Source organism: Anopheles ziemanni, chromosome 2 (genome assembly GCF_943734765.1).
Source record: "Anopheles ziemanni chromosome 2, idAnoZiCoDA_A2_x.2, whole genome shotgun sequence".
NCBI classification, from domain to species: Eukaryota; Metazoa; Arthropoda; class Insecta; order Diptera; family Culicidae; genus Anopheles; species Anopheles ziemanni.
Window position 1 is genome coordinate 13325200 of NC_080705.1, and position 22682 is coordinate 13347881.

At 48.5% G+C, this 22682-nt stretch overlaps 3 protein-coding genes across 3 annotated transcripts; 1 reads left to right on the forward strand and 2 right to left on the reverse strand.

The window, feature by feature from the left end:
* Positions 1–3922: 3922 nt before the first annotated feature.
* Positions 3923–8258, forward strand: LOC131290709 (UPF0430 protein CG31712). Its single transcript, XM_058319878.1, has 5 exons — positions 3923–4165; positions 5444–5612; positions 5681–5881; positions 7909–7992; positions 8091–8258. The coding sequence occupies exons 1-5, from the start codon at positions 4014–4016 to the stop codon at positions 8256–8258; spliced, it is 774 nt and encodes a 257-aa protein (XP_058175861.1). The 5' UTR covers positions 3923–4013.
* Positions 8259–10818: 2560 nt separating this feature from the next.
* On the reverse strand, positions 10819–17472 carry LOC131281965 (tubulin glycylase 3B). The gene is made up of 3 exons (XM_058311342.1): positions 16134–17472; positions 11292–11813; positions 10819–11228 (listed from the first exon to the last, which is right to left on the reverse strand). The coding sequence occupies exons 1-3, from the start codon at positions 17470–17472 to the stop codon at positions 10819–10821; spliced, it is 2271 nt and encodes a 756-aa protein (XP_058167325.1).
* A 942-nt stretch (positions 17473–18414) lies between these two features.
* On the reverse strand, positions 18415–22330 carry LOC131292999 (tubulin glycylase 3A). The gene is made up of 3 exons (XM_058321079.1): positions 20848–22330; positions 19587–20099; positions 18415–19493 (listed from the first exon to the last, which is right to left on the reverse strand). Exons 1-3 carry the CDS (start codon positions 22328–22330, stop codon positions 18415–18417), a joined length of 3075 nt encoding a protein of 1024 aa, XP_058177062.1.
* Between the last annotated feature and the right edge of the window lie 352 nt (positions 22331–22682).

The following is a 22682-nucleotide window of genomic DNA, read 5'->3' on the forward strand; positions in this document are numbered from 1 at the left end:
GATAGTTTAAATATATGATATAAGAATGTTCTTGAATAGATTGTTTGATATTCGACTGGATTTCAAGAAACTTATTTCAAGATATATTACTCCGATGCTGACCTTTAACGAGACCCTAATCTTCACGATTGTTATTTATGGTATTTGATTATTTTTTAACAGGTTGTTGATAATCAGTTTATTTACAGAGCATTTTGCTTGAAGTAAAAACACGAGCATTTCGAGACTTTTCCTTGTTGTTTTAGGGCTGAGATTTTTATTTAAACAATTTTAATGAAGTATATCATGAATCAATTTATTTCAAATACAGTTTTTATAGTAAAACGTAAACGAAAATAACCAAGAGGTTTGGTTGAAAGTGAATATTATAAAAAGTATGATACATATTTGTATGTATGTATTATCGGAAATTATAAGCACCTGTTCTATATTTATGCATCAACCTGTAGCCTCCAGGGACGATCCGGGAGAAAGTTCCTTTGTCACTCAGTGGCAACGCTGCACCCCGTGGTTGATCCCCTGTACCTCACCTGGCCCGGCGAAGCTCCCCATTCGGAGTCACTCGAATGATGATGGAGCCCAACCCGGAAAGGATGGCAAAGCGCGCGTAGGGGTTAGTTTACAAATTGTCTCCCCCTGCCAGTGGAAAACGGTAGGTTTTTGTGGGTCGTGACGCTTGCAAAACTAACCTCCCTCCCTTCTCTCCTCACGCCCATTCCCTTCCATCCGGTTTATTGAGCCCCGGCTTCCGGCGGGAGGAAGTGATTCTCGGCAACTTTTGAGCACTTTTGACGCACGTTTCGTTTCAAGAAGATTTGGTTTCGGTTTTGGCAGCGCTGACCGGCGGTACCGATGGGGCTTTTATGTAGCGTGTTCCGCAGCATGTAAGACGCGTGTTTCTTCTTGCCCTCTCGAGGGGAAGGGACCCAAAACGTCACCGATGTTCCACCACACGTCGTGCACGTTCGGGGCATAATTTATCACCTTCGCCGTGGGTATTAATTCAACGTGACAAACAGTTGGATATCTCTCTTTCGCGCCCTCGGCCGCACATCGCCGGTGAGCTTTGCCGGTGGTTCGGTGGTTCTTACTTTGTCATGCGAACTCCCGGACGGTCCCTTTCTTTGCCCGGCCCGCTCCTTTCCTTTCCGCTTTGTTTTGCATTCGTCGGCGCATCTTAGCCTCGGTCTCCTTGGAGATGACTCGGTCGGCAGTTGTGGAGGCTGTTTTCGCAATCCCGCGACGTTTCGCAGCATCATCCCGCAGCGGTGTGCATCAACCCCCGCTGGCTGAGGACAAACCTGCACCCCTTGGAACACCATCACCTGGAATGGTAGGAGCGGCAGGTGGATCGATGGATTCGATCCGCATGACACTCGCACCGGAACGGGCCGGTCGTAATGTGCGAAACGAAAACAAACCGAAAATTCATTTCCCGTACGACGACGGGATAACGCTTCTTTAGGCTCGGGTGGTCTTTGGTCCAAGATGGGGAAGGGAAATGCAATAACTCCTGCCCGCTGGATCTCCAACTGGTCAACTTGTCCGAGTGCATTAACGCACCGCAGTTTCGAGTTGCTTTCGATTGAGATTTTGGGCTTTATTGCATCGCTCGTCTGCATCTTTATCAAACTGAATGCTTTCGTGCTGGGCGAGATCAAACATTGAAATATTGAACATAATTTACGATAAAAGACACACTTTATGATGTTGAGCAGGTGTTATGTATGAAGCTATACAACAAGACCTGTTGGAGTTAATGAGATTTTTTGATATTTAAATTCGGGAATTGCTTTGTTTATTATTGGGTACGCTATTGAAACAAACTATGAGTTAATAACATAAGATCTTCCATCCTTTCCCTACTGAGCGTAAATTGTAATTGAAAGTAATAAAATTTCATGCAAAATGTGATAAAGGTCTGAATTTGAACTAGATAAATAGATCAACATTCAGAATTATATGGTTGCTTAGAAAAAGGACTGGTAAAGCGATTGGTAAATTATGGACACTTTTTGATTTAATGCACGATACTTTCTACTAATCCTATCCTATTGCTGCAAGATGATCTTCCTCCGGTAAAGGAAGAAAACTGGCCAACTAGCTACGATCTTAGATCTTCAAGTGCGAACCGACGTGTTAACCATCACACCTTCCAATTAACCTTTCGGGCAGCCGGAATGAAGTTCCACCCCAATTTCGCTTTACTTTTGCGCCACCCCGCCGGGGATTCGGTGCCGGCTAAATTGAAATTATCGCATCAAAACCCCGCCAGGCCGATGATCGACGATCGCGATATGTGATCGCCGGCCGCCAGGCCGCCAAAAGCGCCGAAACGGTCCGAAAACGGCCCAGATCCGGGCGGATGAAAACGCGGCCCACGAACCCCGGGATGGGGTCGGGAATCGGATGGGAAAATGATGATAAAACGAAAACAGCTTGATCGAGGGGCTGCGGCGCGGCGCAAAGAAAAGCTGACAGCGGGACTAGTGAGAAAAGCACTACCTCATCTATTAATTACTGCTGGCCACGACCCCGACTGTAACTGTTGCGCGATTGCCGTTCGAAGCTGGCACTCGCCGAGTGGAACCGGTTCGCCTATTGCCTCCCAGCAACGCCGGCAAGGACGCACGCCGTGCCTCTTTGGTCGAATTTGGGGCGGTTGAGGGGGATATGGAGGAGTTTTTTTTTCGCTTGTGATTGGAAAGAAAATTTCACTAGATCGATATCCAGTCGTGGTCACCACCCGAGATCGAGGGGGAGGGGTTTTCGATCATTGATTCGAATTAGAAACCATCCAGCACGACGACTGATGATAGTGATTTGGAAAATCATCCAACTGTTGTTATGTGATTCTTTTTTCCTCTCCTTACGGTTTTCCATTCCACTTTCCTCCTACAAAATTAAAGCTGCTGAAATCATTGGACTTTTCCGATGTTTGCTTAGTTTATTAAATTATCAATTATGTACTTAACAACTCATCATTAACGCACAATGTTCACTGATTTTGCACCCCGAAATCAACTAATTTTACGAGGACTGTTGTATTTTATATTAAATGCACATTCTTGCATAACTATGCAAACTTTATTCATGATTTATTTTATTCCAATAGTTGTTGATTCGTTTAACGTTATACTTTTCATGTTGGTTATAAATTGTTGTTTTTGCTTCATATATGCCTAATGAAGATTAAGGTAGGCTAAATAAATAGATATCGATTCTAAATCTTATCTTCAACTAATTTCAAAAATGTTATTTGCTTTTTAAATTGCTGCGATTGTTTTATTACCGGGTGTTTTGAATGATACTTATTCGATTTTACCACAGTATATCTTGTTGCATCAAGACCCTTCGGAATTGGTCAACCTATCTTAAATAATTATGATTTTCTCTAAAGGACCAGGAAATGGTTCCTGGGCAATTTTGTTTATCTAGTAGAATCCTTTCGTTTCTTTTATCCATTGTAAAAATCATATAAACATGGTAAAAATCATTTTGTTTTTAAAAGCCTTATTTAAGTAACCTTGGTCATAAGGTAAATATTAGGCTCCCTTTTGCTGTCAGTCTGTTAGTGATGGTACTTGAAGCTCCTCGATTGGATCAAATGAAGCAACTCCAATTAAGCTCAGGAGTAAGTCCTGTCAAAAAAATCAGTTCGTTTTCAATCCAACTTTTAAAATGAATAAAATTATTATTCACTATATATATTCTTGTATATATTAGTATTCAAATTGGTTGGTAGCAACGAAGATAATTGTACTCCAATTGAACTGCCAATTTGTAGTTAATGCCAGGATACAATCCGGTTTGCTCTCGGGTCGGACTAAAGAGCTCGCCGCTGGGATCGGAAGATAGTAGACAATCCAAGATCCGACCTTGCCCCTCTAGTGCGAAGTGTGTTGTGCTGCAGCATATTTGCCAAAAACCGCACGTCGTGCAAAACAAAATCGATTTTTGATACCGCAAGTGCGGTATCCGCCATTCCACGGACGGTCGTTCTTCCAAAAGCAATGGGTCGCTCAAGATCCCGCAGTCGTTCGCCCAAAAAGCACAAAAGCAAGCATCGCAAGCGGAGCAAGTCTCGGTCATCCTCCCACAGCAAGCACGATCACCATCACCGCAGCAGTTACGATAAATACAGAGACCGCAGCTCGAAGTCCAGGTAATATTGCCGTGTAGTACCCTTCCCCCGTTCCCCGGTGGGCCACTGTGACCGCCTGGCCCGCGACCTACGTATTACGCTTGGTTACGTTTCCAACTGTTCAGATATGAGTTCGTCCTGCCAGTATCTGCTATCTCTCCATTGCTGCTTTACCTCCGTACCCGCTTTCCTGCCACACCCAACCATCCTTCCATCGTTATTCCTTCTTCTTACAATTTCTTGTTTACATTGACCTTGCTACTATCCCTGGCAATCACCAATTGATAAGCAGATGGAAAACCATCGCAACAACATAAAACACATATTACCCCAACGCCACTAGTCAGTTTCCAAGCGCCACGTCGGAAGGACGGCGAAAAAACCAATCACCGGGTGAGATCGACCCGAGGGCATTGATTTTTTCCCCCGCGCCTCCATCCGGACAGCCGCGAAAAACACATCCAACCCGCTGCCATCATCACCAAAAACCGCATAGTGCTCCAGCCAGAACGGGGGTTGGTGGAGATCAAAAGGCGACCCGGTCGAACCTTTCGCAGGAGCGCTCCCGCAGCAAGCCGGCTGACAGTAAGATCCAAGCAATCTTTTTTTTAACCAAATGGGAACACGGTTGCTATCCAACGTACGCACGATGAAACAAGGACGTAGAAGAAGGAATCGAATTGTAATTCCAACAACCCAGAACATGAGCGTAGGTAGTCACACAGCAAACACAATAACTGAATGGAAAACAAATTGTTAAGAAAATAGTCGGACATAGAGAAGCGCTGTTCAACCAGATTTAAACAGAGAACAGCTGGTTTGGAAGAAACGAATGCGCTTGTGACATCGGAAAAGTGGAATGTTTGATGATGCATGCCTGTGGAGGAATGATAGAGAAACGGGACGGCTGCTGTTGCCGGCTTAAACTATATAGTTGAAGAAGGTCGATGTCATCGCTGCGGCACAACGCGCTCTGTAAAGCACCCGTTTCCTCCTAGAGGAAATGCTAGCGGAACAAATCGGTTTGTTAACATAAACTTAAGTTTGATTTTGTACTATCTGTTTGATTTTCTACCTAATTTGTTGACGTTGAAACTCACCTCGTTCGTGAAGATCGTTCGTCTGTTTCGTAGTCTTTTTTGACAATCTGTGCGCCAACGGAAGCATGCATTGGTGCTTCATCGTACTAATGGGTCCTTTTTCTGCACTCTATTTTTCTTTCTCTTTTCTGAACAAAACAAAAACCAAACCCCAAACATAAAAATACAAACGAAAAATTCCCCGTCGTACATCGTTTAGAAAACGATCGCCTTCCGCGTCGTCCGATAGTAGCAGCGATGGCTCGAACAGTGGTTCCCGGCACCATCGTCATCACCACAAGAAGAGCTCCCGCAGCCGGAAGCTGACCGAGGTAGAGCGTTTGGCCGAGATGGAACGCCAACGGAGACAGAAGGAAGCGGAGCAGAAAGTAAGCTACTAAATTGAGTAATAAATGTCCTAAAATAACATAATAACACCGTATTTTTCTACTTGTAGATGATAGAGGAAGAGGCAGCCAAAAGGATTGAGCTGCTGGTAAAGAAGCGAGTCGAAGAGGAGCTGGAGAAGCGTAAAGACGAAATCGAAATGGAAGTGCAGCGGCGTGTCGAGGCAGCCAAAAAGCAGATGGAGCAGGAGATGATGCTCGAGCTCGAAAAGCGAAGGGAGCAGGCACGAGAAGAGGAACGGCGACGCGAGGTAAGCATTCCCTCCATAAGATCCTACTGGATGTGTTGCGTTGTCGACGATAGTTTCTATCGTGTGCCGTTTGAGGATTTGCCAGTGAAGGGTTTTCTTTCACTGCTGCATCGCTGGTTGCTGTGATCGATTTGCCTTGAGCATGCCACCGAAGAAGCTCTTTTAGTCGAGTTTCCCGGTTGCTGTGCATAGGAGATTAACAAAAGTTTCACTATTTTTTAGATTCACATTTCGGTCATCTTTCCTCTGGTATTCCAAAAATAATAATAAACCACTACTAGATATTCTTTTTCAATGACAACTTGATGTTTTACAATACTGACCTTAACTTTACCTCATTTACTGCGTCCAGACCAGATTTTTGCATAAAGTATGACCATAAACGTTCTGTTACCTAGCTTTTACCAATTGATTACGTTCTCAATCGATTGATGTGTAACCCGTCGATGCATTTTATAGGTCGATAAGATCGTTTAAAATATCCGTTTGTTGCTAGGTTTTGGTACAAAATATGGTTGGGAATTTTGGGGCAATGTTATTTAAATTCCTCCTTTGGCCTGATAGGTCTTTCGGGGACTTTCAAACCACATGTATTGATCAAACCAGAGTTTGATGGAGACGTAATTCAGAACAAACCAAATATTTAAAAAAAATGGAAAAGTGTGTAAAACTAAAAGAAAACAAAAAAAAAGGTTTAACAATTTGCTGCCGCCCCATTCATTTGCTCGATCTGTCGAACGAACCACAGGAGTCAAACTACCGGAGAAAGGGGTCGCTAGAGATGAGGCTTGAGGTGAAAATGAAGAGCCTTGGCAGGATGAGATCGATGTCAACGAAACAGTGAAGTGTACAGGGGCCATGTAAATCCGTAAGTTTTTTCCGAAGCGAACAAAAACACGTCAACCTACAATTGTTAAACACGTAGTTAAAAGCAATACGGCTGGCTTTACCATCACCTGATCGAGCGGTCAGGTCAAAAGGGCAAAAGAACTACAATTGTTTTAACGGAAAGCATTGCGTGTCTGGTCGGAAACATGAATTGTGGAAGGTACTGCCCTCAATATTATTTCGGATTGGAAGACATTTTGTGGAGTCGATGTGGTTTTCTGGTTTTGCCTTGCGAACAATCCTACGGACATTAATTGATGGCAGTGGGGAAGCACCTTGAAGTACATTTAATTTTGTTTTCTAGTGTGAACTCTCTGTGTTTAACTTTTATTAGACGTTTCAGTCAGTGTATAGTTTGCTAAATTTTAATTGAATTAAATTATTGTAAAGTTTTATCCGAAAATGTATTGAGCAAACTCAAACAAAGTCAAACAGCTGCTTTGCATTATTATCAAAAGTGTAAAATAATAAGACGATCGAATAATAAGTGACACTGTATCGTAACATGTTAAAAAATATCAAATTACACCTGCTCTGCCTGCTGAAAACCAGAGACACTTTATAATTTTTAGTTACACAATTTAAAATAAAAAATAAGGTGATTTATACACATAACTTTCAAATGTAATATGATTTATCTGATGCGAATGCAAGATGTACGCCAGTATACGCCACGAGTAGGAAAAGGAAAATGCTCGATTCCAACGTCTTTAAAATGCCACTGGACGTCAACGGCTTTAAAGTACCACTACCGTTTTTTCCTTTAAATACTCAAATACTACATTCCCGATTGTCCGACCCCACCCTCCTACGAGGGTTGGAGGATCGAGCTATTCTCCCGAGCCTCTTCAAACCATCGCTCAGATCCTCCCACGTCCGTCACCGTAACGAAGAGAAAGGAGGTGCTCGGACTTCCCGACAGGGAACCAGATGATCATGTGTGTAATGTTTCACTTTCTTCTTGACGTACCCGTGACGGTGTCGCGCCCTCCCCCCCTGGCGCGATCGCCAATCACGACGTTAGTCAGCGTCGCCGTCATCGTCGTCGGATGTGTGCTCTGAGCAAACTAGCAAACTTTGCTCGGTGCGATGTCCCATCACCTAGACGGTAGTTCTAATTGCGTTTTTCGTTCTTATAGGAGGAAGAGCTTAAAAAGCGTCAGGAACTAGAGAATATTCTCGCTGAAAATAATCGCAAAATCGAGGAGGCGCAGCGAAAGTTGGTAAGTTGTTTGTGTTCTGTTTCCTGTGTGTGTTTTTATTAACATATCATTCATTCATTTGTTAATTTTTCCAACAAATGTGTTCTCCCTTCTCACAGGCCGAAGATCGTTTGGCGATTATCGAAGAGCAAAGAAAAATGGACGAAGAGCGCCAGAAGATGCGCAAAGAGCAAGAGAAGCGCGTCAAAGAAGAGCAAAAGATGATCCTGGGCAAGAACAACTCGCGACCGAAATTGTCGTTCTCGCTGAAACCGGGTGTGTCGTAAATCTCTCAAGATTTCCATCCCTAGTTCCTTTGTTCCACCTCTCCGTACGATCCTTCTCCTAGTCAGCTCCCCTTATCAAAAATCCCGTATCCTCTAATCACTCGATCATCCGTAAGTGTCATCTGTTGTATGTTGATTGAAAAGAATGGTGGTTGTAGGAAAAATGTCCGAGGGAATAATCATGGGAAGTAACATATATCCAATCAAACACACCCTAACACACACACACTAACACACACAGACACATACACAAACATACATGTTCATGCACCCGGTAGTGTTAGCTAAATTCTATTCAATCAAAAGTGAAATCGTAAGCCGAAACGTGGCCGACTCGATAAAGGGGTTTTCCCCGTGGTGTGTCTTCTACAAGCAATGGTAGGCACTGTCCTTCTGTTGCCCGTGATCGGATCATCTTTTATTTGTTGTACTTTTGACTAGCCTGTAAGAAACGCAATTCAAAAATCGTACGATGTTTCCGCACTACGAAGGCAACCAAAACCGGGACGATCGTACACCCAAAATCGCGTATCGCGATTTTCTCTATCTTCCATTTTTTTTATCGTCAAATGTGACGATGAACGACTAGGATTTCCTATCCCCCTATGGACTGGCCTGATAAAGACGGACGCCTGATAAAGAGTCGCCGCTAAAGATCATAAGGATGAACAACAAGATTTGGTTTGAGAAACGGCTGCCATAACTTTGTCAATCGTCTAACCATAGATCACGATCAGTAGTTTGTTTTAGTTGTGTTTCTGGAAATTGTAAAATTTAGTTCCATTCTGGTGAAACGTTTAGTTTCTCTACCGGGCAGCGCCATCAGTCGCGCAAACGGTTTCCGATAAAGGTAAAGAGCAAGCGATCAAACCGCTTTTGAACAACAACAGCAATAATAAGTGCCCCTCATCATAATGGTCAGATCAATTAAGGTTCTTTTCACTTGTGACCGTGGAAGGAGTAGCCAAAAGCAGAGGACTCGATGCGGGCAGGAAAGGAAGGTTGTCGTGTGTACAAAGTCTATTATCGATGATAAATTGATGATTTCCTCGCGCATTATAACAGCAAAATTGTTGTTGGCACACGAAAGCAAATCGGTGACGTGTCGGTTTATCGCGATGCAACATTCAATAAAGTTTCGGAGAAAGATTTTTTCCCCTCATTTACAACATACTTCGAAGGTGTAGGTGTTATGGATACGAAAGAAAGTAGTAATTTGTTTTACATTAATTTAACTTCCCCTTTAACTTTTCGATGGTCCTTGACATAATTTAAGATTACAAGAAAACTGTACAATGTATTTCGCTTTTATCCAAGCCTCTAGCCCCCCATATTACTCTATCCGATAAGCCAAAGCCAAAAACACATATGGAGTTTGTTTAAATGAACCTATTCCGTTCAACTTCTTTTACTTTTGGGGGGGCATTGAACCTGGAAGGGCGCAAACTAGGAAAGCTTGTTTTTATCTACCATATTTTTAAGAACTCAACCCACATCGCAGGGCAAACTTACAACCATGCACCACCAAAAGTTGCTCCCATTTCGCTGTCACGAATCGGTTTCGTTTCGGTGTGCCGCTTCCTCCGGTGGTCCGGTGGGGCATTTGCAGTTTCACGACTAGAAATTACTTCCCCTCTCGCGGGACAAACACTATTAAGCCCGATTGTTGTGATACGACTACTATTTCGGCCACAAAACTTTGCCCAAAAAGTTTATCCTGGTAGCGCCCATTCTCGTGCTTCGTTTGAAAGTTTTCATGCTCCCCCCGGTTTTTGAAGGCTCGGTTCCGGCCACATAAGGCGCCACCGACAAGCGATTGAGATTGATGCTCGCGGTTACCCTTCCCCCCTCCAACCACGCCTGGGCCATAGCAACAGCTTACCTTTATCGACCAACCTGGCGCTCGCGATTTGTTGGACCATTCTAGGGCCTCGATCACGATGCTAAGACCGTTGGTGGATTAGTATTTGTTTTTGCTGTTATCTTCTCTGTCCTGAATTTTCACCTTCCGGTAAAATGTGGGAAAGCTTCACGCGACAGCCACCACTTGGTCTTCCGGCTGTGTTTGGCTGGTGGTGTAAGTTTTGCTAATTATTCCTGATTATCATTGCACGCCGTCATGCTATATGCTTGTCACCCGGGTTAAAGGTTCATCGAGAGGAGAAAAAGAAAAGTAAAAAGCCTATTGAAAGAGTCACAAAAATACACATAACCGTGTGGCCGACTGGCGTGTTCGGGGACAATTTTAAAGTTAGAAATTGCTGTTGCTTCTGCAACATTCTTTCCGTGACCGTGGGTCTACAACGAATGGGAACACACATTCTGCACGATGCCACCTTAATTAAGGCACTATCTGTGCTTATTATCTGAGGGGGAGGGAAGTTTCGAAAACCGACACGACGCGGGGGTTCTGATAACGACATAAAATGTATTTTAGAAATATAGCTATGTCATACGGTTGTATACATTTCGGGGTCTTTGTAATAGACTATTTCGCTAGAAGAAGAAGGGTTGGGATCCACGGTAGTAGTCTGGTGGTGGTTCGTACCGTCGACCGGGCCTACTTCACCGTCGACCGAGGTCGATCCAGGATAACGCTCGTGAGCGACGTCTTGCTGCCTCTACTGGAGCCGGAACTGCTGGTGTTCGTGGTGTTACGGAAGAATTTGGTGCTGCCAGGAATGCCCGTTCCAGTTGTGATGGAGGTCGTCGAAGCGGGGGCGGCCATCGTTCCGGCGCTGGTCGTGCAGATCCGTGGCGTCGAGGTACCGGTCGATGGTGCGGTGGAAGGTCCCCCAGTGGAGGTGCCTATCGGTGGCAGAGGGCTTCGGGAGCGGTGTTTCGATTGCATCGAACGTCCGTCCACGGTGAGACCGTATCCGTAGGGAGCAACACGCGGAATTTCCAGCGAGTGGATCAACTCAAACTGTCCCGTACCGGCCCGTTTGTCCTTTGTGTTATCGATTACGACTGCAAAAGGTGAAGAAACAATTTTCGTTATGCCTTCCAACACTCTAACCCTACTGCGCCTACCTTTAACCAGATCCTCCAGCACCGCAGGACAAATGACCGCCGTCACCTCGGTGGACGACGACAGGTCCGGGCTGGTGTTGATCTCGATCAGCAGCGTGCGGAAGTTCTCCGTCACCATGAAGTCGGCACCGTACAGCTCGAACATGTTGCGCTCCAGCTTCATGCCGTCCAGGCTGGCGCACACGATCGCCAGGATGTTCTTCTTCATGTCCGGGTAGATTTTGCGCTCCCAGTAGAAGCCCTTGTCGAGCGACTGCAGGTGCTCCTGGAAGCGCCGCAGCGACCACATGTTGCAACCGGGCAGTGCCTCCGCACCGTCGCGCACCTCCTTGGCGTAGTTCTTCTGGATCGAGTAGTTGGTCAGGTGGATCGACTCGCAGAAATCGTCCAGATCGAACTGGCGCGAGCTGAAGCGCAGGTAGCAGCTCTTGTACATCCACACCTTGAGCAGATTGTTCGTGTAGGTGATGAGAAAGTACTGGCGGATGTCGAACTTGGTGCTGTGTATCAGCAGCGGTCGCTCTGAAAGGAATGTTCAATGTTTGAGCAGAAACAATCGAACCGTTTGGGAAGCCTCTTGATCATAAACTGATGTTAGTCATCACAAGTAACAAGCAGTTGTGAATGTTATAATTTAAGCCATACAGATGTTGCTTGTTTCGTTTAAAATAGGCATCCTTTTTCGAGCCATAACATGAGGATTTACTAAATGATTGCAGTACGGTATGATACAGAATTCTTTGAAAATATTGGAAGCATTTTGAAAACTGTTTTTACTTATCGAACTCCTTAGTTTTTGGTGATGATATTTTTTTAAAAAGTTACGTCCTAAACCATGCTAAACATGTCGTTTTTGAGTTTCCAAAAAGATAGATTAATATCTTTATTACACTGACTCTATTTTGGATATAAAGGTGTGTTTATAAATTAAAACTGTTAACAATAATAAGCACCATTAATTTAGGAAATGGAAATAAAAACAAACCATGAAAGATTGAACCCCCGTATTCCAAGGAAAAGCAGGCGGCCTGCTGTATCTAAAATTGAATTTAGACTTTGTTGTTGAGGTTGCTTTCGAGCACGGCTGGCCTCAATAACTCTGGCAAAGCGCGCTGATGGGTTACAACAAATTGCTTCAGTTTAAACCGGGCGAAAAGTAGGCCCGCAAGGGGGTTCTGCCTCGGCCCGATTCATTCTCCCGATTTTGCACGGAGAAATGAGGCCAATTATCCAATCAACTGGCGAAATCGCGATATCGCCTTTGCCACCCCCTTCAATGGCTCCCCCTCCTCGGGTGCCGGTAAAAAGGGAAAACTTGCCAACCCCATGCCCTACCCATACGCTCCTCATCGCCGTCCGCCAAGGAAGCCAATATCCATCCATTTAATGTAGTTTGTTTTATGGAGGATCGCGCGCGCGGGAAAGTTATCCAGCAAATTCCGCCCAGGACAAAAACCTGTTGGATCGAACAGTCGACCTTCACCCGGAAACGTCCCGAAACGGGCTGGATCCTAGATTTCCTAGGACTGAGAACGCCACGGCTTTTCCCTCCCCCTTCTTCCGCCAGGTACAAAAGGGCGACCGATGATCGATTCTGCTTCGAGTGGAAGTTACATGACGCCACCAGCCAAAGGGGCGAAGGAGATCCCTCGGAGCGGGGGAAAACAATATTTAAGTAACAAACCATCCATGACCTGCTTGTTTTGCTGCCATCATCTAGTGGTACGATACTGACCCCTTCGGAACACAACGGGGAGTTGTTGCGAAAGCGCGTTTCAATTTCCGCCCAGGGTGTCGAAATCTATTTCGCGATTGCCTTCGGCTGGCGTGATGGCAAGTATTCATTATATTCCTTCGTTAGAAACGAAAGCACAATGCACATGCAAAACTGGTCCTATTTAAGGCACCTATAAGGACAGCTACAAAATTGTCCTAAAAGAAGGATAAATTGCAAGGTCCTCTTTGGGGCTTATTTTTGTTAGCTTTTGTTATATTAGTGGGTAACGTTTGGTTGAAACAGTGTATGCCAACACCCGGGACTAGGTCACTGCAATATATCGGCAGAAGGGAACGGTGCCGCCAGCGCGTGAACCACAAAACCGCCTTGTGGATTGAATTGTCACGAGGTGGAAAAATATTATCGCTAGCACCATGCACCAAATGTCGCCACATGTCACGGTTTCCGTGGGGATGTTTGTGCCCGAGGCCATACCGCATATGTCACACGTCCATTTGGGAGATTGATCGAGGGTTCATTTAAGCGAGGGTTGAAAGAGGGAGTTTGATATGACAGTGAAAAGGGAGCTTTATTCCATAAAAGAAACCGTAATGTTTAGTGTACTCACTTTCATGAATACCTATCACCAAGTGTATAATAAGTTGTAAATTAATTAAAATCAAAAGCTTATCTGATATGAGGAGAAAACTTTCATTTGTGGCGCTTCTATTTTGTGTTTTTTTAATCTACACGATTTTATTTGGATATCGATTGTAATTAGTCCTTCGCTAGTAGAGGCACATTTTCGGGTCAAAAACCATTTCGAAACACTTTGTTTGGCAATGTTTGCAACAGCGAACAACATTTTGGAACAGCAACCTGTCTTCAACGGGTTAATGACAATGAATGCACCGGAACGTCAAACTAAGCAGCCATAATTAAACTTAAAATGCTTCAACGCCTCGCCTACTTTGGCTTTCCTTTTTCCAAGGGCACAAACCAACAAACCTTTCTTTTTCCTTCCACCCTGTCGTGGTTCAACACATTCAGCGTGGTGCATAAAAATAAACCCGTCTACCGAGGTCAATAGAATGCACCAACGTTTGTTGCCCGCCGGAAATAGGGCGCATGAAGGCGACACAAGGAAAAGAAGGCTCGCGCAATTATCTATCAGCACCACAACAGTCCGACGACGCTATCGTCTTCGGGGCAGTGCATTCGGGGTTGTGCATTAGAAGAAGGAACCCTCCTTAACGCGCACCCGAAGTCGTCCGCCGGAGGGAAAATATTGAATTTTTGCATACACACCCATCGGTATTTTTCACGCCCCGTGGACTGGCTGGCGGCATTGGGAATTCGCGGGAAGTGGCGCAAGGGGATATATTGTGCGAAACTTTGCCCGTTACCAGGGTGTAGTGTTATGGACAAATTGTGTTTGGCCCCATTTTGCATTCCTTTCCACTTTCACGTGAAATGATCGTACCGATGCAGAAACTAGAAAGGAGGGAAGGAAAGGGTCCTGATGGTCTGACCACTGATAAAAGGGATCCAAAGGCCATCGCTCTAATTTAACATTTTATCTACTGTTTTTATACACATTATATGGTGTTCTAAGAAACACAAAGTTCAGCGAGTATTTAAGCAGACAAAATGTATAAAGTTCATTGTCAACCATTGCTAAAATGCCTAACGAATCGGTGTGTTTTTTTCAAGGTGAATCCTTCATTATTTTCCCGATCACATTAATGTAAACCAAAAATAGAAACGCCATTAATTTACAATCATAATCCGCGAAGCGTTACAAATGGGTGGAGTTTTTTGAGAAGCACAAAAGTTCCTCTACATGACCTTCCAAACCATGGGAACTTTGCAGTTCTTTTCAATTCGATCCCTGCGCTTCCTGGTTTTCGATTGTTTGGGGGAAAATAAAACCCAACTGTGGACCGGGTAAAATTGAACCAGCATTGATCGACCGTGTGGTAAAGTGTTTCGGAAAACCAACAACTTCCGGGTCCGGGACGGAGGAACACCGTCGCTCTTCCACGCTATAATAAAAAGGATAATCAGGTAATGAAATCAGTTCAAACCCGGTTCCACTGTGACTGCGCAACGAAGAGACACCGAGGACAAGCCTTCAACAATTAAGCAAATGGACGACGGAAGACTTTCGGCAAGCAACAAAATCCTCCTTGACGGGAAGGATGGAACGAATGGCACGAGTCATCGGGTTCCGGCGCTTTCCGGAGCAGGAATGCAAACGTTGCGAAACCGCTTTACTATATTCTTGTTTCCCCATACCAAAACGATTTTTTATCGTCGTTTCTTTTCCGTTCCAGGACTTTCCAGCGTGAGGACAGGACAGGGTCATAAAGTAATGGTAGTTTCGTACGTTACGCGACCCATCAGGAAGCCCCGGACCAATCGTTTCGAGTCTAAATACCCAAAATTGTGACTACACTATTTATAACCCCAGCGTGCGTTAGTAATCGTTTTCGACATCCTTTTGTTGGTGGCCATTACCTGTTTGGATCGGTTTCGAGGAAGCAGGGTACGTCGTAAAGACGAGGAAGGAAGCAAAGTGGACCGTTGATTTAATGTTCTGATATGGGAACCGAATTGTGAGGAAACGGAACCCCTTGCCCAAAATTGTGGGCCAATCGAAACCCGAAATGCTAATTGTGTTCGACCAAATCATGTCGAAATCGTGTTCGGTAGGAGTACGAATACAAACGATAGGAATTTACGTTAGAAGATGCGGTAAGTGGACAAGGAAGTTTGTTCCAACAGCATCGCATTTTTGCCAATTTTGGAGATTGGGGATGTATTTAGCAAAGGTTCATTACGAGGCATCCATCATAATTACGAGAATGAGTTAACTGAATGGGAAACAAAGTATCTCAAAATGGTTTGGGCAAGGTTACAACCAGACAAGAGATGTGAGACAAATGTGTAGCTTAAATTGGGAAATGTACGTTGGAGTATGAGAAAGGTTCTTCAGTTCCTTCCTAAAGACCTTCCTAAAGAACCCAATAATGTCTTACAAAACTAAACATATTTTACACTTTACCTTATACCATACTTCTCTGTTCAAAGCTTCAATGAATATTTACGCGGCGCACACTTACCGATGTACTTTTGGGCAACGTACTTTATGTCCGGATTACTGTCCACGTGCTCCAGCAGCTTCCGGTCGTCGTTGAAGAGCATGATACCGAGCCCGCGGCACCGATTGCCCGGCTTCAGTATCCACATGTTCCGCGTGCCGTCGATCTTCATGTCCGGAAACACTTTGGCCGCCTCGTGCACCAGCTTCTTCACTTGCGCCACGAGCGACAGCACCTCGTAGCCGGGAATGCTGGCGAACAGCAGCTCGCCCGCCAGTATCCGCTCCATCTCGTGGCGGTTCTCCGGTGTCAGCAGCGGCTCGCAGAACTCCTCATGGTCGATGTCCTCGTGCTGCACGCAGCCCATGTAGTACCGGAGGTACTTCATCGCCGTCATCAGCACGTCCGTGGGCAGCGTGCCTTCCTCATCAAACGCGTGCTCCAGGTTCTTGGACATGTGGTACAGGAAGCTGCTGACGATCGTCAGCTGGTAGTCCTCCTGGAACTTGGTGATGATGTCCTCCGTGTCAAGCAGGTAGGTGCGCGGGTAGTCCAGCTCGGCGAAGCCCTCCTCCTGGTGCCAGTGGGCCGCGTTGATCAGGCGGATCAGGTTCTCCTTCACCGCGAAATCGTACGGCCGCTCGTAGTGTATGCGGCTACGGAACGGGGCGTAGAAGCGGTCCTGCTTCGAGTCGCGCATGTTCCGATGCTGCCAGATGAAATACGGCAGGTACGGCTTGAGGAACTTCGACACCAGCGCCTCCTCGTACTCGTTCCCATTGGAGGCCTTCTGCAGGAGCGCATGGTGCGAGAGGTCCCGCAGGAGCGAACTCCGGAACGTCTGCTTTTCCAGCCAGTGGCGCGTCTTGAGCGCCTTCCGCAGCGCCGGATAGTGGCCGACGATCGAGAAGATGTGCTTCTTCTCCACCGCCGACGCAATCTTCGTCTTCAGCTGCTTCTGCTTGAGAAAGTCGAAGCTGTAGTTCCGGAAGAAGCGGTGCTTCGGCGTCCGGTTGGAATCGTCGTCGTCCTCGAACGGATGCAGGCGCGACGGTGCCATCCGTGGGAACGTGTGGACGTGCGCACTCGGCGCTGGGAACGGTCTCGACGACAACGGGGACAGCACCCGATCGTCATCGGTGTGCTGCGGATCGAAGCGTGATCGATCGGGCGACCGCTCGACGGCCGGCAGGGCGCGCAGGAAGCGCCGGGTCAGCTGTGCCGGCGCCTGTTCGAACCGCTGGTCCACCTGCCGCCGACCGTAGTCGGTGTCGCCCAGCTCGAGCGTTATGTCCGCCAGGTCAACACCGGGATCACCGTCCCATACATCACTGTTAACAAGTTTTATCTTTAAATGCATTTCGCTTGGCTATACTATATACTTCGTTACTTCCAACTAGAGTGTCCTCCCTGTGAGTGTGTTTCCGGTGCCTTCCACCGGTCACGAAGAACTTCACGTCACGGCGATATTCGATTAAAAGCGGGCAGGGTCAAATACAACAACTGGAGCCGGGGGAGAACGATCTCCACGCGGGGGTTGATTTTTTCGTTAAAACTTTCTCTACGCTAAACTAGGCAGGCTATGGATAATAATGGGTCTCTTAAATGTTTCGCACCTCTCAACAACGCTCTCCGATAGCACACAACATCGCGGCCACTTCCGGGATGGCCCGGAATTCGCTATTAACACCAACCAAATCCGTTCCGGAGCCGGACGGCCAAACACTTACACACCGAGTAAACACTACACTACGGAAAACTACTGAAACACAAAATTGGGTTTAAGTAAGGCGGAACCTTCGATCTTCACCAGTGGTACGCGGAAAAGCGCTTCGTGGTAACGTGTGGCGTTGGGGGCAGTGGTGACGCTGTGTCTACTTTGCTTTACATCGTTCGGGCAAGCGCGGCAGCTGGCGGTGGCAGTGGTGGGGTGCTGGAAGGCGTTTGGCTTGTGTTTGGCGGGGAAGGAGCAACCGCCGCTGTTGCTCAGGCTGCCGAGTCGGTAACCGTAGTTACTGCCGCTTGCTGCTGGGTTGCCGCCCAGGAAGCAGTGATGGCCACGCGTGATGGGAAGATTGTAGCGCGAGTGCCAGTGGGACGGCGGGCTGGGCGTCGGGAAGGGTGTGCTGCTGGTGGTGGAGGAGGACGGTGCCTGGTGGTGGTGGTGGTGGTGGTTGTGGTAGGGTGGCAAGAAAGTGTTGTGAGGTTTGGTCGGTGCGAGGGTGGTGGACTTGAGCAGTAGCTGAGAAAATTCGTCACCGTTCTTTCCGCCCCAGCAACGGGCGGCGGTGTTCCACGGCTGCTAGAAAGCCGCCGACGGTCCGGTGGCGCCGTGGTGGTGGTGGTCCGTGCCAGAACGTGCCGCATGGTGCGGCGGTGACAGCGACGACGACGACGCCGACGACGACGAGAGGTCCTCGGCTGATTGTGCGTGGTGCAGTTTGGTGCCCGAGCGTGCCAGCTTCGGTGGCCGCGCCCGCAGGCTGAACCCGAGCGTGTAGAAGTTGTTCGAGGTGGTGGCCGCCGAGGACCGGGGGCCTCCCGACGCCTTCCCGAACCGGATGGCCGTGGGGAACCCGCTCGGCTGCTGTGCGCTGGCGGTTCCGGTGGTGGTGGCGGAGGACAGGTTCTCCACACTTCCGGTGCGCCGCTCGGCGTCACCGTTCAGCCCGAGCGAGTGGTGGTCGTCGCAGCAGTCCGTGATCTTGATCGAACAGCGAGGCGTCGTCCGCGCTTCCGTGGGCTCGATGGCGGCCGCTAGCTGCGAACTCAGCGCGCCGGAGAAGTTGTGCTGGAAGAAGCTAGTCGTCGCCCGCTCCCACGCCTCCACGCTGTCGATGTACGTTTCGCCGTCGGTCAGGTACTTGGCCCCGCCCCCGGTGGCCCCGTTGCGTCGGAACAGTTCGCCCGTCTTCGAGATGATGTACGATTTCTTCTTCTCGAAGTCGTACCGCAGGTTGGTGCTCTTGTGCGAAAAGTTCGAACGCTTGTAGAGCGTGGCCGAGGTGACGCCACACGGTCCAGCGCGGACGTGGTGGTGGCGGCCGGCACCGCCGGGCAGCACCATGTCCTCGTCGGGTTTGCCGTCGCGGAACTGCATGCACTCGATGAGATCCATGATGACCGGCGAGGCGGCCTGTTTCACCACGGAGCTGGCCGCCGCCGAGGTCGCCAGCCGGGACACCTGGAGCACGTTCTGCACCGGCTTCAGTGGCAGCATTCGCATGCGGTCCTTCTTCATCGAGCTCTTCGGCGTGATGCGGTGGCCGCGCAGCTGCAGGTTCAGTCCCATGTAGGCCGGCGTTTTCGGTATCACCTGCTTGTAAATCAACTCGAACGAGCCGGTCAACGCGTTCGGATCACTCCGTCGGTCGATGACCACTGCCCGTGGGTCGGAGGACAAGAAAAAGGTCCGATGGTCAGTGTGACATCGCTCCCCAGGGCCATGACGACTCTCTCTCCGGTGCAACTTACCTCGGATCGTATCCTCAACGCACTGCGGACAAAGGCGCGCCGTGACGCTCGTGCTCGGTGCGAGATCCGGACTGGAGTTGATCTCGATCAGCCACGGGTAGAAGTCCTCGGTGATCATAAAGTCCGCCCCGTACAGCTCGAACGTGTTCGGCCGCCGGTCCATGTTGTCCTGGCAGGCCAGCAGGGACCCGATGATTGCCTTCTGCATGCCGGGGTAGATGCGCTCCGACCACATCTCGTACTTGTCGATCTGGCGCAGGTACGCCTGGAACGTGTGGCAGTCCCACATGTTCTCGTGCGGCAACCGCTCGTCCCGGACCGCGTTGTGGTACTTCTTCTGGATCGCGTGGTTCGTCAGGTGCACCGATTCGTGATAGTTCATGAGATTGTACTGCTGCGAGCTGAAGCGTAGGTAGCTTTCCTTGTAGAACCAGATGTTGAGCGGCTGCACGCTGGTGATCATAAACCACTGCCGGATGTCGAACTTGGTGTTGTGGATGATGAGCGGCCGCTCTGCAAGTGGGTCGGAAAGTACCAGCCCATCCAACAAATCGGTAGCACATTCAGTTAAATGAGTCGATCGAAAAGTAATGCTAAGTAAGAAGCAAAGGTGCTCATTCCATATGTACGTTGTCGTTGAAAGTTATCAAAAGTCCAAACGATAAAACGGGACTAGGAATTAAATGAAATTCTCCAGGAATTAAATCAGTAACATACACTAATTGAATGTACATACCAAAGCTAAGAAACGTAAAATAAAACTAAGAAACTTAAAACGAAACGGTTCTATTATTAAGACGCCAATGTAGTAATCCCCTTTTTAGAATTTCCCACAGTTTATTTCCCTCTAGAACTCCCAATATTCCCCGGGAGAAACTATTCAAATTTTCCACCACTACTTAATGTGGCGGAATGCAAAACTGCACGGAAAAGCCATACCCCGCACGGAACGGAACACAAAAGGCGTGCAAAACAGCTGGAAAATAAACAACGTTACTATGGCAACCCAAAAATGCGGCAGTAGGCGCTCTACCACTAGCAAAGGGTACCATGTTTTCCGCTTGTGTGCTTTTTTGTAGGGAAATCCTCGTTGCACGTAGACAACTTGTCGAAGCTCCGGAAAAGGAACTAACAACTCTTCCGCCTGTTTCTTCATCGAACGAAGGACATAGAGGTGGTTTCACAAATACCAACGTAGTCCTGGTGTGGAGATTCCCTTGCAGTTATCAAGTTATCAGTCCCGTGAGGAATAAAGGCTTACCGATGTATTTCTGTATGACGTAGCGTGTTTTGCTGACGATCGGCGGATTTACCATGGCGATGATTTGCTTGATGTTGTTCATGAGATGGATCCCGCGGCCACGGCACTTATTGCCGGGTTTCACGATCCAGATGTTGAGGTACCCGTCGAGGGCGTACTGCGGCCAGTAGCCCTTGATCTGCTCCAGCACTGATTTCGCCTCGGCGAGGTACTGGTCGATCGCGTCCGCGTCGCGCTCCTCCTTGAGCAGCTGTATCCGGTTGTCCTCGTGCGTGAGCAGGTAGTGGTGCGTGAGGAAGACGTCCCAGTCGTGGTCCCACACCTTCGCGTCCTCCTCGAGGTCGATGTCGTTGTGCAGGCAGTAGTCCAGGTACTCCTTGCAGCGCGTCAGAGCAAAGGTAATGCACGTGCTCGGCACGTTGCCATCGTCTGCGATGATGGCGCCGAGGCCCTCCTCGGTCGCGTGCCGCTCGACGAGCCACTTGAGCAGCCCCATCGACGCCGTCAGCCGGAAGTTGTCGACGAACTCGTTCAACTCCTCCGGGTTCCAGACGTTGTAGCACCGGGGAAAGTAGGTCTCGGACATGCCCTCCTCGTAGAACCAATGGAAATCGTGCAGCGCCGAGCAGAGGCCTTCCTTCGTAGTGAACGGCGCCTTCGCGAACCGGTTGATGATGAGCGCCGAGTTCTTCGTCAGGTCGAGCCAGTCCGCCTTCTCGCGCCGCGCCGTCCACAGGAAGTCGATCGGCGTGTGCTCGAGGAAGCGCGACATGATGCTGCGCTCGCACTTGGCGATGTGGTTCTTGCGCGACTCGCCCGGCTTGCGCTCCGGCAGCTGCGACACCAGGTCCTCCAGGATGAACCCGGACGAGGAGGTGGACGCTTGCGCCTTCACCCGGAACCCGTCCAGCTTCTCCACCCAGCCGCGCTCGACCAGCGCCCGCCGGACGGTGTGGAAGGACCCGCGCAGCAGGAACACCCGGTGGTGCTTGGTCGCGTCCTGCACCTTCTTCCGCAGCTCGTTCAACCGGTCGGCATTGATCCAGTTGTTCTTGTACGGGTTGATGAATTTCACCGTCGCCGTCAGCGGCCCCAGATTGCCCTCGATCACTTTGGCCATGGCGACCGCCCGGTCCGCCTTACCACCTCCCTGCCCTTCCGGCTCATTGCGCCCTTCTCCATCTCCACCGGCACTAGAGCTAGTACCGCTCTCCTTTCCTCCCGCTCCCTTCTCTTCTTCCTCCTCCGACGAAGCTCCCGAGGGCTGGGTAACTTTCTTCTCCGATTCACTTTCGTTATCCTTATCGTTTTCACTGCTGCACACACTGCTGGCCTTATCACTGTCGCTGTGGCAGTTGCTGTTGCTGAGGCTAGCGCGGCCCGTCGTACTATTACTGGTGCTACAGCTCGCCCGGCTGCTGCTACTGCTGCTGGAACCACTGTCGCTGCTGCTGCAGCTATTCAACTCTTCCTCCATCCCCATGGAGATTGCGGTGAGAGTATCCTTCTATGTCTCAGCGGGAACCAGCGACTCAGACGTTCCGCATCCGTCGGAACCTTCCATCGAACTGTCGGTCCGGTGCGGCCGTAAACTAAAGCAGGCCACCCGGTTTGAACCCCCTTCCTTCCTCTCTCCGTTCTGCCCTAGGGGCTGCCAATGGGTGCTGGCTGCCGTCGATGGGTCCAAATCAGGCGCAACATCACTCTCGCCGTCGGTACCTCGCACGCTGCCTGGAACTGTGTCATTCCGCCAAAAAGTTTGACGATCATACCTTCATCGCGCGACGGCTCATCCTTGCCGTCTCGAGGGGGGACGGGGACGGAAAGAGTTGGGG